This window comes from Hypanus sabinus, chromosome 3, assembly GCF_030144855.1.
Source record: "Hypanus sabinus isolate sHypSab1 chromosome 3, sHypSab1.hap1, whole genome shotgun sequence".
Classification (NCBI taxonomy): Eukaryota; Metazoa; Chordata; class Chondrichthyes; order Myliobatiformes; family Dasyatidae; genus Hypanus; species Hypanus sabinus.
The window spans coordinates 94,435,575-94,455,088 of record NC_082708.1 but is presented as its reverse complement, the minus strand read 5'-3'; the positions used below and the strand labels follow the sequence as shown (position 1 = coordinate 94,455,088).

Genomic DNA, 19,514 nt, shown 5'->3' with positions numbered 1-19,514 from the left:
CCCCTTAAACTCTTCCCTTCTCTGCTTTGCTTCTGTTTCTCTTCCATTATCCCTCAGTCATGGTGTCATTGAATTATACAGCACAGAAAGGGCATTTTAGACCATCTTGTTCATCCTGACCATAGATATCTATCTATCTATACCAATTTCATGGAGCAGCTACTATGCCTTGGTGATTTAAGTGCTTGCCCAGATGCCTCTTCAGCATTGTGAGAGTCTTTGCCTTCACTACATTTCAGGCTGTGTGTTTCTAATTGCAAGAACCCTCTAGATAAAATAATTATGTATAGTTATTTTATTTCATCTAAACCTCTTGCTTCTTATTGCTATGCTCTTTGGTCTTATGCACATCTTATGACCTAACCTCATAATTTAGTACATCACTGTTCATACTCCCTCAGTCTCCACAGCACACCCCACATCCCAGCCCTGAGTGACCTTAACTGCAAGTAAAACAAACCCAGACATTCAATCTCTCCTCATAACTCAAACATTGCATTTTGGAGAATATCCTGCTGAATACCTTCTGCAGTCCCAGTTTTCTTATAGTGTGACAACTAACTGTACACAATATTCCAGCTATCAATGCTTTATAAACTTGCATGAATACCTACCTGATCCCATTCTGTACTACCCAGTTTATGATGTTAGGCTTCCTGCATGTGGTCTTCACCCCATTTACGTACACTGCCACCTTCAGGGCTCTTTGGACATGCAAGGTTTGTTCCTCAGTACTTGGAAGGACCCTACCATTCTTGGTACGTGTACTATCTATATTCGACCCTTCCTCAATTGTTTGTCTCACGCTTATTAGATTGAGTTACCTCTGCCATTGTCCTGTTACCTGCTGATCACAGATACTGGAATCTGGAGCAACAAACAATTTTCTCGAGGAACTTAATTGTGCAAACACCATATATGGGAGGAAAGGAATTGTTATAACGTGAGATTAAAGCCCTGCATCAAGATTCAATGCAGGTTTTTCTTGTAAGTGTTCTGATGCAAAGTTTTGACTCAAAAAATCAGCAATTCCCCTCCTCCCACAGATGCTGCTTTAACTATTGAATTCCTCTGGCAGATTGTTTGTTGCTACAAAATGACCAAAATCATTTTGGCAACACCAATTTCAGTTTCATTTACCTCTCTTTTTCCTAACCTTATTTTTTTCCTCACTCCTTCCCTGTCATTCCTCCAGCCTAGCCTCTTGCGTCATTTGGGCCAAAATATAGTGGACCAGTTCTGTCCCAATTAATCAGACGCCACTGAAATAGTAGTATTGCTGATTATGTATTTTCTAGAAGCTTCACAGTATTTTCTGTAGGAGGGATCTGCCACTGAAAATGGCTAATTTAATATGTTAATTCTTATTACTGGAACGTTGTTCTGTCTACCCTGACCACAACTTCTTTTTCTTTGTTCATTATTTGTCCTTGTAACATTTTTAAATACAGCCATAACCACCACATTTATGCCTCATTCTGGACTTTGAAAGAACCTCAGGTTCATTATCACCAGGACTACATTTTCAACCCAAAATATCAACAGTCCATTTCCTGCATGGATGTAGCAGAGTTCTTTCAGTGCTTTGTGTTAAACTTCAGATTCTAGCATCTGCAGTCTCTCATGTCACCATCTAACCTCACTCAATTTAGCTTCCACTGTCTTTTATTCTCTCCCATAATCTACATCCCTACCTCCCTCTCGTTCCTCCCTCCAGACTCCATCCTCTCCTGTAATCACACTTTCTCTCCCTCCCCTCCAACACTTCTCCTCCCTCTCTCACCATCACTCTCCTTCCTCTCCCACAACCACACTCCTCTCTCATCACCACTCTCCTCCCTCTCTCACAACCACACTCCTCCCTCATCACCACTCTCCTCCCTCTCTCTCCATCACACTCCTTCCTCTCCCACAACCACACTCCTCTCTCTCCACCACTCTCCTCTCTCACCACCACACTCCTCTCTCACCACCACACTCCTCCCTCTCTCACCACCACACTCCTCTCTCACCACCACTCTCCTCTCTCTCTCACCATCACTCTCCTCCCTCTCTCTCCACCACTCTCCTCCCTCTCTCACCATCACTCTCCTCCCTCTCTCACCACCACTCTCCTCTCTCACCACCACTCTCCTCTCTCACCACCACACTCCTCTCTCACCACCACTCTCCTCCCTCTCTCACCACCACTCTCCTCTCTCTCCACCACCACTCTCCTCCCTCTCTCACCATCACTCTCCTCCCTCTCTCACCACCACTCTCCTCCCTCTCTCACCATCACTCTCCTCCCTCTCTCACCATCACTCTCCTTCCTCTCCCACAACCACACTCCGCTCTCTCCACCACCACTCTCCTCCCTCTCTCACCATCACTCTCCTCCCTCTCTCACCACCACTCTCCTCCCTCTCTCACCACCACTCTCCTCCCTCTCTCACCATCACTCTCCTCCCTCTCTCACCACCACTCTCCTCCCTCTCTCACCACCACTCTCCTCCCTCTCTCACCATCACTCTCCTCCCTCTCTCACCACCACTCTCCTCTCTCACCACCACACTCCTCTCTCACCACCACTCTCCTCTCTCACCACCACTCTCCTCCCTCTCTCATCACCACTCTCCTCCCTCTCTCACCATCACTCTCCTCCCTCTCTCACCACCACTCTCCTCTCTCACCACCACACTCCTCTCTCATCACCACTCTCCTTCCTCTCTCACCATCACTCTCCTCCCTCTCTCACCACCACTCTCCTCTCTCATCACCACTCTCCTTCCTCTCTCACCACCACACTCCTCTCTCACCACCACACTCCTCTCTCACCACCACTCTCCTCCCTCTCTCACCACCACTCTCCTCCCTCTCTCTCCACCACACTCCTCCCTCTCTCTCCACCACTCTCCTCCCTCTCTCACCACCACACTCCTCCATCTCTCACCACCACTCTCCTCCCTCTCTCACCACCACTCTCCTCCCTCTCTCACCACCACACTCCTCTCTCACCACCACTCTCCTCCCTCTCTCACCATCACTCTCCTCCCTCTCTCACCACCACACTCCTCCATCTCTCACCACCACTCTCCTCCCTCTCTCACCACCACTCTCCTCCCTCTCTCACCATCACTCTCCTCCCTCTCTCACCACCACTCTCCTCCCTCTCTCACCATCACTCTCCTCCCTCTCTCACCACCACTCTCCTCCCTCTCTCACCATCACTCTCCTCCCTCTCTCACCATCACTCTCCTCCCTCTCTCACCACCACTCTCCTCCCTCTCTCACCATCACTCTCCTCCCTCTCTCACCACCACTCTCCTCCCTCTCTCACCATCACTCTCCTTCCTCTCTCACCATCACTCTCCTCTCTCACCATCACTCTCCTCTCTCACCACCACTCTCCTCCCTCTCTCACCATCACTCTCCTCCCTCTCTCACCACCACTCTCCTCCCTCTCTCACCATCACTCTCCTCCCTCTCTCACCACCACACTCCTCTCTCACCACCACTCTCCTCCCTCTCTCACCATCACTCTCCTCCCTCTCTCACCACCACACTCCTCTCTCACCACCACTCTCCTCCCTCTCTCACCATCACTCTCCTCCCTCTCTCACCATCACTCTCCTCTCCCACAACCACACTCCGCTCTCACCACCACTCTCCTCTCTCACCACCACACTCCTCTCTCACCACCACTCTCCTCCCTCTCTCACCACCACTCTCCTCCCTCTCTCACCATCACTCTCCTCCCTCTCTCACCACCACTCTCCTCTCTCACCACCACTCTCCTCCCTCTCTCACCACCACTCTCCTCCCTCTCTCACCACCACTCTCCTCCCTCTCTCACCACCACTCTCCTCTCTCACCACCACACTCCTCTCTCTCTCACCACCACTCTCCTCCCTCTCTCACCACCACACTCCTCCATCTCTCACCACCACTCTCCTCCCTCTCTCACCACCACTCTCCTCCCTCTCTCACCACCACTCTCCTCTCTCACCACCACTCTCCTCTCTCACCACCACTCTCCTCCCTCTCTCACCACCACTCTCCTCCCTCTCTCACCACCACACTCCTCCATCTCTCACCACCACTCTCCTCCCTCTCTCACCACCACTCTCCTCCCTCTCTCACCATCACTCTCCTCCCTCTCTCACCACCACTCTCCTCTCTCACCACCACTCTCCTCTCTCACCATCACTCTCCTCCCTCTCTCACCACCACTCTCCTCCCTCTCTCACCACCACACTCCTCCATCTCTCACCATCACTCTCCTCTCTCATCACCACTCTCCTCCCTCTCTCACCATCACTCTCCTCCCTCTCTCACCACCACTCTCCTCTCTCACCACCACTCTCCTCCCTCTCTCACCATCACTCTCCTCCCTCTCTCACCACCACTCTCCTCCCTCTCTCACTATCACTCTCCTCCCTCTCTCACCACCACTCTCCTCTCTCACCACCACTCTCCTCCCTCTCTCACCACCACACTCCTCTCTCACCACCACTCTCCTCCCTCTCTCACCATCACTCTCCTCCCTCTCTCACCACCACTCTCCTCCCTCTCTCACCATCACTCTCCTCCCTCTCTCACCACCACTCTCCTCTCTCACCACCACTCTCCTCTCTCACCACCACTCTCCTCCCTCTCTCACCACCACTCTCCTCCCTCTCTCACCACCACTCTCCTCCCTCTCTCACCACCACTCTCCTCCCTCTCTCACCACCACTCTCCTCTCTCACCACCACTCTCCTCCCTCTCTCACCACCACTCTCCTCCCTCTCTCACCATCACTCTCCTCTCTCATCACCACTCTCCTTCCTCTCTCACCACCACACTCCTCTCTCACCACCACACTCCTCTCTCACCACCACTCTCCTCCCTCTCTCACCACCACTCTCCTCCCTCTCTCACCACCACACTCCTCTCTCACCACCACTCTCCTCCCTCTCTCACCACCACACTCCTCTCTCACCACCACTCTCCTCCCTCTCTCACCACCACTCTCCTCCCTCTCTCTCCACCACACTCCTCCCTCTCTCTCCACCACTCTCCTCCCTCTCTCACCACCACTCTCCTCCCTCTCTCTCCACCACACTCCTCCCTCTCTCTCCACCACACTCCTCCCTCTCTCACCACCACTCTCCTCCCTCTCTCACCACCACACTCCTCTCTCACCACCACTCTCCTCCCTCTCTCACCACCACTCTCCTCCCTCTCTCACCACCACTCTCCTCCCTCTCTCACCACCACACTCCTCCCTCTCTCACCACCATTCTCCTCCCTCTCTCACCACCACTCTCCTCCATCTCTCACCACCACTCTCCTCTCTCACCACTCCTCCCTCTCTCACCACCACTCTCCTCCCTCTCTCACCACCACTCTCCTCCCTCTCTCACCACCACTCTCCTCCCTCTCTCACCACCACACTCCGCTCTCACCACCACTGTCCTCCATCTCTCACCACCACACTCCTCTCTCACCACCACTCTCCTCTCTTTCACCACTCTCCCTTATCTTACAGCATCTTATTTCTGATTGAGTGTTCGCAGTGGCAGGTCTGAGTGTTATTGCCTGTGCCTAACAGTAGGATGAACTGTGCCTGGGTTTGTGTTAGCATGATGGAGGGTGTCCTTTGGCTAAAAGTCAAAACAGAAGTGAGTATGGGATCACAGCCTGAGAAAAATGACACGGATTGGGTTTAGAAATCTAGTGTTCTTGGCCAAACAGCAGGGAAGTGGCTCTCTCATTTACATGACTGACTGACTGAATTTACCAGGATGTCATTATGCCTGAACTCTTCTAAAGGGGTGCACAATCAGTACCCAAATCACGCTGCACCTCTTCTTGGTTGTTAAATATTATTACCAGTTGTCACTGCATAAATTATATGTTTAATTTTCCCCTTATTTTCAACAGGGATCTGGAAAACATAGTATCAATGAACAATGAGAAAATAAGACATTTAAAGAAACTTACCCAACAGCTTCATGACAGATGCAGTGCGTCATGTCAAGACACTGTTCAAATTAGTGAAATTACAGGCCGAGGTTAGCATCTCAGTTTAAGTGTATGTATTGAAATGCTTTTGTTTTTTATATTTATGAATATGGATGTTGTTAGTAAGTGTAGCATTTATGTTGCATGGCTAGATCCTCTCTTGTTGGAGATGATCAGTGACTGGCACTCTTACAGTAGAAATGGTACTTTCTGGGCATGCACTGCACATACAGTGTAGATTTCTGTGGACTGTTTTTCTAATGAACTGGGAACGGAATAGAACTTTGTGCAATTATCAGTGAACATCCTCACCTCTGACCTTATGGTGGAACGAACGCCATTGATGAAACAACTGCTATTTGTATTTCAAAGGTCACTCAGAACTCATTTCTTAGTTAGTTGGTTTAATATTTTATTTTATTTTGTCCTAACTTGTTTAAATCCTGTGGATCAGCACTCCAAAAATGTCTGAAGCATAGTAAATTCCTGTCCAAGTATAAAATCCCGTCTACTTGTCCCATTTCCAATGGATGTCTTTCTTTCCTTTTTCCAACTATTCCACCCTCTTTGCACTCTGTGTACTCCATTTTGATTTGCAATATTTTGTCAGATCAAGAGTTGGATTATTAATCAGGGATATTATCATAACTACACTTTAAAGGGGACAAAATAGATGGCTCGTCTCCTGAGTCTGCATGGGTAGAACTCAAAAATAATCATTCAGATGAGATGATACTACTGTCAGCTCAATAGCAACCATTAAGGATCAGACATGCAGACAGATGAGGGAAACGTTTACAAACGATAGGGTTGTTGGTGTAGGTGACTTCAATTTCCCCGATGTAGACCAGAACCTCCTTAGTGCAAGAGGTCTAGATGGTGTAGAATTTGTTAGGTGTGTCCTGGAGGATTTCATAAATTGTTAGATATGCCAACAAGAGGAGGGGCTATAGTAGACATGGTTTTGGGTAATGAGCCTGGCCAGCTGACTGTCCTTTCAGTGGGAGAACATTTGGGAAGGAATTAAGCAAGAGCTAGCGAGAATTAATCAGGAGCAACTGTTTTTAGGCAAGACCAGATCTGACAGGTGGAGGCTGTTTAAAGACCAACTGCACAAAGTACAGGACAGTTATGTTCCAGTCAGAAGAAAGAGCAATTAGGGAACCTTAGATATCAAAAGTGGTGGCGAATATAGTCAAGGTAAAGGAAATGTATGCAAGGTTTAGGAAGTTAAAGTCAAATGGAACCTTTGATAAATATACTGTAAGGAAGTCAAAAGGAGCCAGGAGACACCATCAAAAGTCTTTGGCAAGTTGGACAAAAGGGAATCCCAAGGCTTTCCATACATACTATACATGAAGAGCAAGAGGATATACATAAGACCATAAAACATGGAAACAGAATTAGGGCATTTGACCCACTGAGTTTGTGTTGCTATTTCATCATGGCTGATCCATTTTCCCTCTCAGCCCCAGTCTTCTGCCTCTCCCATCATACCCTGACTAATCAAAATCTATCAGCCTCTGTCTTAAATATACCCAATGACCTGGCCTCCACAGCTGCCTGTGGCAATGTACTTCACAGATTCACCACTCTCTGGCTAAAGCAATTCCTCCTCAACTCTGTTCTAAATAGATGCCATTCTATTCTGAAGCTTTGCCCTCTAGGAACCATCCTCTCCTCAGCCATTCTATTGAGGCCCTTCAACATTCAATATGTTCAAAAGTTCATTTATTATTAAATTATACAACTCTGAAATACTTCAGTTCTCCGGATAGCCATGAAACCAAGAATGAAAAGAAAGTAGCACGGTTATCAACCCCCAAGTCCCTCCTCCCGCACAAAAAAAACAAACATAATAGATCAGGCACATTGATCCCAAATCCCTCTCCCACAATAGATTTCAATGAGGTCACCCCTCATTTGTCTGAATTCCTTTGAGTAGAGGCCCAGACCCACCAAACACTCTTCATATGACAAGCCTTTCAATCTCACAATCATTTTCATAAACCTCCTTTGAACCCTCTCCAATGTCAGCACATCCTTTCCCTCGATAAGGGTCACAATACTCCAAGTGAGGCCTCACCAGTGCTTTATACATCCTTGCTTTATATTCTAGTCCTCTTGAAATGAATGTTAACATCAAATTTACCTTCCTCGCCACTGACGCAATGTGCAAATTAACCTTTAGAAAATCCTGCATAAGAACTCCCAAGTCCCTCTACACCTCAGATTTTTGAATTTTCTCTCCTGTTAGAAAATAGTCTACCCTTTCATTTCTTCTACCAAAGGACATGACCATACACTTCCTGACACAGTATTCCATCTGCCTCTTCTTTGGCCACTCTCCTTCCTCAAAATCAGCTGCCCTCCACCTATCTTTGTATAATTCGCAAACATGGCCGCAAAGCCATCAATTCCATTGACATATAAAAAGAAGCACCGACTCCCATGGAACACCAAGGAAGGCTCCCTTTATTCCCACTCTTTGCCTCCTGCCAATCAGAATCAGGTTTATTATCACCAGCATATGTAGTGAAATTTGTTAACCAATACTTTATCCATGTTAGTATCTTTCCTATAATACCATAGGCTCTTAACTTGTTAAGCAGCCTCATATGTATCACCTTGTCAAAGGCCTTCTGAAAATCCAAGTACACAACATTCACTGATTCTCCTTCGTCTATGCTGCTTGTTATTTCTTCAAAGAATTCCAATAGATTTGTCAGGCAAGGTTTTCCCTTAAAGAAACTATGCTGACTATGGCCTATCTTATCGTGTGCCTCCAAGTACACCAAAACCACATCCTTAACAATCGATTCCAACATCTACCCAACCACTGAAGTTAGACTAACTGGTCTATGATTTCCTTTCTTCTGCCTTCCTTCATTCTTAAATAATGGAGTGGCATTTTCGGCAGGGACTAGAAGGGCCAAGATGGCCTGTTTCCATGCTGTAAATGTTATATGGTTATATTTACGATTTTACATGCTGGAGAAGTTGGTGCAATAGACAATAGACAATAGGTGCAGAAGTAGACCATTCGACCCTTCGAGCCTGCACCGCCATTCTGAGATCATGGCTGATCATCTACTATCAATACCCGGTTCCTGCCTTGTCCCCATATCCGTTGATTCCTATATCCATAAGATATCTAGCTCCTTCTTGAAAGCATCCGGAGAATTGGCCTCCACTGCCTTCCAAGGCAGTGCATTCCAGACCCCCACAACTCTCTGGGAGAAGAAGTTTTTCCTTAACTCTGTCCTAAATGACCTACCCCTTATTCTTAAACCATGCCCTCTGGTACTGGAATCTGGAACATCTGGAACATATTTCCTGCCTCTATCTTGTCCAATCCCTTAATAATCTTATATGTTGCAATCAGATCCCCTCTCAATCTCCTTAATTCCATCCAGCATGCACAAGCCCAGTCTCTCTAACCTCTCTGCATAAGACAGTCCGGACATCCCAGGAATTAACCTTGTGAATCTACGCTGCACTTCCTCTACAGCCAGGATGTCCTTCCTTAACCCTGGGGACCAAAACTGTACACAATACTCCAGGTGTGGTCTCACCAGGGCCCTGTACAAATGCAAAAGGATTTCCTTGCTCTTGTACTCAATTCCCTTTGTAATAAAGGCCAACATTCCATTAGCCTTCTTCACTACCTGCTGCACTTGCTCATTCACCTTCAGTGACTAGTGAACTAGGACTCCTAGATCGCTTTGTATTTCTCCCTTACCTAACTTTACACCGGTCAGATAATAATCTGCCTTCCTGTTCTAACTCCCAAAGTGGATAATCTCACACTTATTCACATTAAACGTCATCTGCCAAGTATCTGCCCACTCACCCAGCCTATCCAAGTCACCCTGAATTCTCCTAACATCCTCATCAGATGTCACACTGCCACCCAGCTTAGTATCATCAGCAAACTTGCTGATGTTATTCTCAATGCCCTCATCTAAATCGTTGATGTAAATCGTAAGCAGCTGTGGTCCCAATACCGAGCCCTGTGGCACCCCACTAGTCACCACCTGCCATTCCGAGAAACACCCATTCACTGCTACCCTTTGCTTTCTATCTGCCAACCAGTTTTCTATCCATGTCAATATCTTCCCCCCAATGCCATGAGCTCTGATTTTACCCACCAATCTCCTATTTTGGACCTTATCAAATGCCTTCTGAAAATCGAGGTACACTACATCCACTGGATCTCCCTTGTCTAACTTCCTGGTTACATCCTCGAAAAACTCCAATAGATTAGTCGAGCATGATTTGCCCTTGGTAAATCCATGCTGGCTCAGCCCAATCCTATCACTGTTATCTAGATATGCCACTATTTCATCTTTAATAATGGACTCTAGCATCTTCATGTAATAGTAGAGATACTGTGAGAAAGGAGATACAGTGATAAAAGATAGATGCATGGAACAACCATTGAACATTACAGCACAGAAACAGGCCTTTTGGCCCTTCTTGGCTGTGCCAAATCATTTTTCTTGCCTAATCCCACTGACCTGCACCTGGGCCATATCCTTCCAAACCCCTCTCATCCATATACCTGTCCAAGTTTTTCTTAAATGTCAAAAGTGAGCCTGCATTCACCACTTCATCTGGCAGCTCATTCCACACTCCCACCATTCTCTGCGTGAAGAAGCCCCTTTAAACTTTCCCCCTTCACCCATAACCCATGTCCTCTGGTTTTTTTCTCCCCTGGCCTCAGTGGAAAAAGCCTGCTTGCATTCACTCTATCTATACCCATCATAATTTTATACACCTCTATCAAATACAATACAAGTACCTTATTGTCACCAAACAATTGATACTAGAGTGTACAATCATCACAGTGACACACACAAAATGCTGGTGGAACACAGCAGGCCAGGCAGCATCTATAAGGAGATGCTGCCTGGCCTGCTGTGTTCCACCAGCATTTTGTGTGTGTTGTTTTAATTTCCAGTATATGCAGACTTCCTCGTGTTTAATCATCACAGTGATATTTGTTTCTGCGCTTAGCGCTCCCTGAAGTACAAATCAAGGTAAATATAATAAACATTTTAATTATAAATCATAATTAGAAAATAGAAAAGGGAAAGTACGATAGTGCAAATCAGGTCCAGATATTTGGAAGGTACAGCCCAGATCCATGTCAGGATCTGTTCAGCAGTCTTATCACAGTTGGAAAGAAGCTGTTCGCAAATCTGGCCGTATGTATCTTCATGCTCCTGAACCTTCTCCCAGAGGGAAGTGGGACAAAAAGTGTGTTGGCTGTGTGGGACTTACCCTTGATTATCCTGGCAGCACTGCTCCGACAGCGTGTGCTGTAAAGTGAGTACAAGGATGGAAGATCGGTTTGTGTGATGTGCTGGGCTACATTCACGATCTTCTGCAGCTTCTTCCAGTCTTGGACAGGACAACTTCCATTCCAGGTTGTGATGCACCCTAGAAGAATGCTTTCTATGGTGCACCTATAAAAATTAGTGAGAGTTTTAGGGGACAGGCCAAATTTCTTCAGTTTTCTCAGGAAGTAAAGGCGCTGGAAGTAAAATCACCCCTCATTCTCCTACGCTCCAGGGAATAAAGTCCTAGCCTATTCAACCTTTCTCTGTAATTCAGTTTCTCAAGTCCCGGCAACATTCTTGTAAACCCTCTCTGCACACTTTCAACCTTATTAATATCCTTCCTGTAATTAGGTGACCAAAACTGCACTCAATACTCCAAATTCGGTCTCACCAATGCCTTATACAACCTCACCATCACATTCCAACTCTTATACTCAATACTTTGATTTAAAAAGGCCAATGTAGCAAAAGCTCTCTTTACAACCCTATCTACTTGTGATGCCAATTTTAGGGAATTATGTATCGGTACTCCCAGATCCCTCTGTTCTACTGTACTTCTCAGTGTCCTACCATTTACCTTGTATGTTCTGCTTTGGTTTAACCTTCACACTTGTCCGCATTAAACTCCATCTGCCATTTTCCTGCCCATTCCTCCAACTGGTCCAAATCCCTCTGCAAGCTTTGAAAACCTTCCTCACTGTCCACTACACCTCCAATCTTTGTATCATCAGCAAATTTGCTGATCCAATTTGCCACGTTATCACCCAGATCATTGATATAGATGACAAATAACAATGGACCCAGCACTGATCCCTGTGGCACACTGTTAGTCACAGGCCTCCACTCAGAGTAGCAATCCTCCACTACCACTCTCTGGCTTTTTCCATTGAGCCAATGTCTAATCCAATTTACTACCTCTCCATGTATACCTCCCATGCGGGACCTTGTCAAAGGCCTTACTGTAGTCCATGTATACAACATCCACTGCCTTCCCTTCATCCACTTTCCTGGTAACTTCCTCGAAAAACTCTAATAGATTGGTTAAACATGACCTACCACACACAAAGCCATGCTGACTGTTTCTAATAGGTCCCTGTCTATGCAAATACTTGTAGATCCTATCTCTTAGTATTCCTTCCAATAATTTACCTACTACTGATGCCAAACTTAATGGCCTATAATTTCCTGGCTTACTTTTTGAGCCTTTTTTAAACAATGGAACTACATGAGCTATCCTCTAATCCTCCGGCACCTGACCTGTGGATATCGACATTTTAAATATTTCTGCCAGGGCCCCTGCAATTTCAACACTAGTCTCCCTCAAGGTCCGAGGGAATACCCTGTCAGGTCCTGGGGATTTATCTACTCTGATTTGCCTCAAGACAGCAAGCACCTCCTCCTCTTTAATCTGTATAAGTTCCATGACCTCCCTACTTGTTTGCCTTGTTTCCATAGACTCCATTCCAGTTTCCTTAGTAAATACAGATGCAAAAAAACCATTTAAGATCTCCCTCATTTCTTTTGGTTCCATACATAGCCGACCACTCTGATCTTCAAGAAGACCAATTTTATCCCTTCCTATCCTTTTGCTCTTAACATACCTGTAGAAGCTCTTAGGATTATCTTTCACCCTTACTGCCAAAGCTACCTCATGTCTTCTTTTTGCCCTCCTGATTTCTTTCTTAAGTATTTTCTTACTGTTTTTATACTCCTTAAGCATCTTATTTCCTCCCTGTTGCCCATACATGTTATACATCACTCTCTTCTTCTTTATCAGAGTTCCAATATCCCTAGAGAACCAAGGTTCCTTATTCTTATTCGCTCTGCCTTTAACCCTGACAGGACCATACAAACTCTGCACTCTCAAAATTTCTCCTTTGAAGGCCTCCCACTTACCAATCACATCCTTGCCAGAGAACAACCTGTCCCAATCTACGCTTTTTAGATCCTTTCTCATTTCCTCAAATTTGGCCTTTTTCCAGTTTAGAACTTCAACCCGAGGACCAGATCTATCTTTATCCATGATCAAGTTGAAACTAATGACGTTATGATCACTGGAACCAAAGTGTTCCCCTACACACACTTCTGTCACCTGCCCTAACTCATTTCCTAATAGGAGATCTAATATTGCATCTTCCCTAGTTGGGACATCTATATATTGATTTAGAAAACTTTCCTGAACACATTTCACAAACTCTAACCCATCTAGACCTTTAACAGTATGGGAGTCCCCATCAATGTGTGGAAAATTAAAATCCCCTACAATCACAACTTTCTGTCTCCTGCAGTTTCTGTCTCTCTGCAGATTTTCTCCAATTCTTGCTGACTAATGGGTGGTCTATAATACAACCAGATGAAGGACAGGGAAGGAGATAACATGAGAGAGGGACAAGAGGATGGGTAAGTGGTGGAGGCATTACTGGAAGTTTGAGAAATCGATGTTCATGCCATCAGATTGGAGGCTACCCAAACAGAATATGAGGTGTTGTTCCTTCAACCTAAAGGTGGCTTTATCCTGACAGTGGAGGAGGCCATGGATGGACATATTAGAATGGGAATGGGAAGTGGAATTAAAATGGGTGGCCACTGGGAGATCCCACTTGTTCTGGCAGATGGAGGGTAGATGCTCAGCAAAACGGTTTCCCAATCTACATCGGGCCTCACCAATATACAAGAGGACACACTGGGACCACTGAACACAGTATATGACCCCAACAGACTCACAGGTGAAGTGTCGCCTCACCTGGAAGGACTGTTTGACACCCTGAATAATAGTGAGGGAGGAGGTGTAGCACTTGTTCTGCTTGAAAGGATAAGTGCCAAGAAGGAGATTAGTAGGGAGGGATGAATGGACAAGGGAGTCATGTAGATAGACATCCCTGCGGAAAGCAGAAAGTGGGAGGGGGAAGGGAAAGGTGTGTTTGGTGGAGGGATGCAGTTGGAGGTGGCAGAAGTTCTGAAGAATTATGTGCTGGACACAGGGACTGGTGGGGTGGTAGGTGAGGACAAGAGGAACCTTGAGGTAGCAGGAGGATGGAGTAAGAGCAGAAATGCATGAAATGGAAGAGATACAGTTGAGGGCAGCATTGCTGGTGGAGGAAGGGAAGTCCCTTTCTTTGAAAAAGGAGGACATCTCCTTCATTTTAGAAAGAAAAGCCTCATCCTGAGAGCAGATGCAGTGGAGATGAGGAATTGAGAGAAGGGGATGGCATTTTTACAAGTAACAGGGTGAGACAAGGTATAGTCCAGGTAGCTGTGAGAATCTGTTGATTTATAATAGACATCAGTGGATAAGCTATCTCCGGAGATATAGACAGTGAGGTCAAGAAAAGGAAGGGAGGTGTCGGAAATGGACCAGGTAAAAGGCTTGCAACATAGACTGTTCCACATAGCCGACAAAAAGGCAAGCATAGCTGAGTTCCTTTTGTTTGAAAGAAGTGGGAGGAGCCAAAGGATAAATTATTTAGAATGAAGGCAAGTTCCGCTAGGCAGAAGAGAATGCTGGTGGAGGGGATCTGGTTGGGTCTGGTGTCTAGAAATAACCAGAGAGCTTTGAGGCACTGTACTCTACTATGTTTTAAGTATAATTTCAGTTGTCTAAGAAATCTAAAATTCCTTCCCAAATGTTCATATAATTCACAATGTTTCCACTCATTCTTTGAAACCTTTCTTTTTATCTTCTGTAGTAGTTTGAAATCAAATTGTGCCTAATAAAAAGTTTTGTCATTTTACAATGTAGCATTATCTGAATGTATTATTGGAATATACTATGCATTTAGCCATTGTTGAATTTTCTGAGTTTTGCCTTTGAAAAATATGGAGTTGATATTATTGAACTATAATGTGATCCTATTCAGACTGCCAAGACATTGCCGATCAGGGTGAAAGAACAAATGGTCTTTATTACGTCAAACCACTAAGAGCCCGTCGGCAGTTCTTGGTGTACTGTGAGATAGATGCCACCGGAAGAGGCTGGACAGTGCTGCAGAGGGTATGTTACATCACAGCTCAGTATTGATCAGTAGGTGTTTTGTAAGACCACTGAGAGTTTTGATCTAATGTCTTTTAGAGGGTCGATGGCAGTGTGAACTTTGCTCAAAAATGGATTCCTTATAAAGAAGGATTTGGATATTTGTCACCTGATGATAGCACAGAATACTGGCTTGGCAATGAGAAGATACATTTTTTAACTACACAGAGTGGTGGGCCCTATCTGCTCGAAGTTGTCCTGAAGGACTGGTCAAATGAACGCAGGTAATGTTGGATTATATTCGATACAGCATAATGTATAATGTGCGATCATTCATAAGAAGTAAACCGAATACTGTACAGTGTCAGTGTTTAATTGATGTTTTAAACTATTTGCTATTTAATTTGATCAACACATTTGTAGAACTTTTCAGTTTCTGATGAAGATGCTTCTTAACATTCTTGCCATAGGGTTTTGATTGGCACTCCCTCTCTGGTTATCTTTATCTTCCCCCCCGGAAGGGCCCGTCCCTACTCGATATTCTTAAACAGGACTGATATGTTCGGCCTGATACAAATTTTGTAAAGTTGTTGTATGCTTTGTGTTTGTATTGAGGTCAATGTAATCAATGGCATACAAAGTTTGGCAAATAACATGAGGCATAGAGTCATGGGGAGTCACAGAGAACAGAAACAGACCCTTCGGCCCATCTAGTCTGTGCTAAACAATTACTCTGCCTGGTTTCATCAGTCTGCACCTGGACCATAGCCCTCCTTGTTGTGTATTTAATATCTGAGTAATATTGTAAATATATTGTTTGATTAAGCAGTCTCTGTTTGTTTACATATGGGTTATATGTAAAAGTAAAACGAACTAAGGACACTTTATCCCTGACTCCATGTTTTTCTTTTGACTAGTTTTATGTTATGAAGTTACAAAACGTAACAGTGCTGATGAGTAATTTTGAAATGAACCCAAGAGAACTACCTACAGTACCTGTTGAAGCACAGGGAGACATTCAAGTTACAAAATAAAGTGCAGCACATTTTCTTCTTTGCATGGGAAGATGGTTGAGTTAAAATAAAGGCAGAAAACAGACAAATTTCACAGGTTCATAAACAATGAATACTGGATGCTAATAAATAAAAAAGTAGAAATAGCGGGCTGCATCAGAAAGATAGATGCATTCAGTTGCACAAAGATAAAATGGGTGATAAATACTGAGTGAATTGAGCAACATTTTAAAGCAAATGAGAAACAAGTGCCAGTTTTGCTGCGTGTAAAAGGTGGAGGAGCGTACAACTTACTTAGAATTTAACTGCTCCAAACAAATCAGCTAAAATGAGCTTTGCCGCTATCATGAAAGTAATGCAAGAATATTTCAAGCTGAAACTGTTGTTGATTGCACAACACTTTATGTTTCATAAGCAAAATCAAAATGAATGGGAGTTCATTTCCAAACTCATCAATTCATGGCCAAACTGGAGATTGTCTGAGCATTGTCACTTCAAGTGAAGAGATTGTCTGAGCATTGTCACTTCATTAATGAGAGATTGTCTGAGCATTGTCACTTCAAGTGAAGAGATTGTCTGAGCATTGTCACCTCAGTAATGAGAGATTGTCTGAGCATTGTCACCAGTAATGAGAGATTGTCTGAGCATTGTCACTTCAAGTGAAGAGATTGTCTGAGCATTGTCACCTCAGTAATGAGAGATTGTCTGAGCATTGTCACTTCAAGTGAAGAGATTGTCTGAGCATTGTCACCTCAGTAATGAGAGATTGTCTGAGCATTGTCACTTCAGTAATGAGAGATTGTCTGAGCATTGTCACTTCAAGTGAAGAGATTGTCTGAGCATTGTCACCTCAGTAATGAGAGATTGTCTGAGCATTGTCACTTCAGTAATGAGAGATTGTCTGAGCATTGTCACTTCAAGTGAAGAGATTGTCTGAGCATTGTCACCTCAGTAATGAGAGATTGTCTGAGCATTGTCACTTCAAGTGAAGAGATTGTCTGAGCATTGTCACCTCAGTAATGAGAGATTGTCTGAGCATTGTCACTTCAGTAATGAGAGATTGTCTGAGCATTGTCACTTCGTGAAGAGATTGTCTGAGCATTGTCACCTCAGTAATGAGAGATTGTCTGAGCATTGTCACTTCAGTAATGAGAGATTGTCTGAGCATTGTCACTTCAAGTGAAGAGATTGTCTGAGCATTGTCACCTCAGTAATGAGAGATTGTCTGAGCATTGTCACTTCAAGTGAAGAGATTGTCTGAGCATTGTCACAGTAATGAGAGATTGTCTAATCATTGTCACTTCAGTAATGAGAGATTGTCTGAGCATTGTCACTTCAAGTGAAGAGATTGTCTGAGCATTGTCACCTCAGTAATGAGAGATTGTCTGACCATTGTCACTTCAATGTCTTCATTTCTGCAAGCTTTTACTTTGAAATCTCCATTGATCTGCTGTATGTAAACCCTTGCCACAACGGTAACAAACAGCTAGGCCCATTCTACTTAGATGCTGTAATTTTGTTCATATAGAAACATAGAAAACCTACAGCACAATACAGGCCTTTCGGCCCACAAAGTTGTGCCGAACATATCCCTTCCTTAGAAATTACTATAGGTAACTATAGCCCTCTATTTTACAAAGCTCCATGTACCTATCTAAAAGTCTCTTAAAAGACTTATCGTATCCGCCTCCACGACCATTGCTGGGCAGCCCATTCCACACCATCACCACCCTCTGAGAAACAAATTACCCCTGACATTTCCTCTGTACCTACTCACCAGCACCTTAAACCTGTGTTCTCCTGTGGCAGCCCTGGAAAAAAGCCTCTGACTATCCACACATTCAATGCCTCTCATCATTTTATACACCTCTATCAGGTCACCTCTCATCCTCCTTCGCACCAAGGAGAGAAGGCCGAGTTTACTCAACCTATTCTCATAAGGCATTATCCCCAATCTAGGCAACATCCTTGTAAATCTCCTCTGCACCCTTTCTATGGCTTATAAATCCTTCCTGTAGTGAGACGACCAGAACTGAGCACAGTACTCCAAGTGGGATCTGACCAGGGTCCTATATAGCTGCAACATTACCTCTTGGCTCCTAAATTCAATTCCATGATAGATGAAGGCCAATGCACTCTACTTAACCACAGAGTCAACCTGCACAGCTGCTTTGAGTGTCCTATGGACTCAGACCCCAAGCTCCCTCTGATCCTCCACACTGCAAAGAGTCTTATAATTAATGCTATATTCTGCCATCATATTTGACCTACCAACATGAACCACCTCACACTTATCTGGGTTGAACTCCATCTGCCACTTCTCAGCCCAATTTTGCATCCTATCAACATCCTGTTGTAACCTCTGACAGCCCTCCACACTATCCACACCTCCAACTTTTGTGTCATCAGCAAACTTACTAATCCATCCCTCCACTTCCTCATCCAGGTCATTTATAAAAATCATGAAGAGTAAGAGTCCCAGAACAGATCCCTGAGGCACTCCACTGGTGACCGACCTCCATGCAGAATGTGACCCATCTGCAACCACTCTTTGCCTTCTGTGGGCAAGCCAGTTCTGGATCCATAAAGCAAGGATCCCATGCCTCCTTACTTTCTCAATAAGCTTTGCCTGGGGTACCTTAACAAATACCTTGCTGAAATCTATATACACTACATTTACTGCTCTTCCTTCATCAATGTGTTTAGTCACATCCTCAAAAAATTCAATCAGTCTCGTAAGGCACCACCTGCCCTTAACAAAGCAATGCTGACTATTCCTTATCATATGATACCTCTCCAAATGTTCATAAATCCTGCCTCTCAGGATCTTCTCCATCAACTTACCAACCACTGAGGTAAGTCTCACTGGTCTATAATTTCCTGGGCTATCGCTACTCCCTTTCTTGAATAAAGGAACAACATCCGCAACCCTCCATCCCTCCGGAACCTCTCCCGTCCTCATTGATGATGCAAAGATCATCTCCAGAGGCTCAGCAATCATGCAGTCCCGGCAACTTTTCCAACTTGATGCTTTCTGAAAGCTCCAGCACATCCTCTTTTTTAATATCTACATGCTCAAGCTTTTCAGTCTGCTGCAAGTCATCACTGCAATCACTAAGATCCTTTTCCATAGTGAATATTGAAGTAAAGTATTCATTAAGTACCTCTGCTATTTCCTCCGGTTTCATACACACTTTC

At 44.8% G+C, this 19,514-nt stretch overlaps 1 protein-coding gene across 7 annotated transcripts in view; it reads left to right on the top strand.

The window, feature by feature from the left end:
• The window catches only part of fgg (fibrinogen gamma chain), an 87,875-nt gene that overhangs the window by 62,479 nt on the left and 5,882 nt on the right, over nt 1-19,514 (top strand). For all 7 annotated transcript variants that reach the window (XM_059964813.1, XM_059964809.1, XM_059964808.1 and 4 more), the window contains 3 exons: nt 5,908-6,038; nt 15,191-15,324; nt 15,403-15,587. In XM_059964813.1, coding sequence (XP_059820796.1) covers nt 5,908-6,038; nt 15,191-15,324; nt 15,403-15,587 — 450 coding nt within the window. The remainder of the gene's footprint in view (nt 1-5,907; nt 6,039-15,190; nt 15,325-15,402; nt 15,588-19,514) is intronic.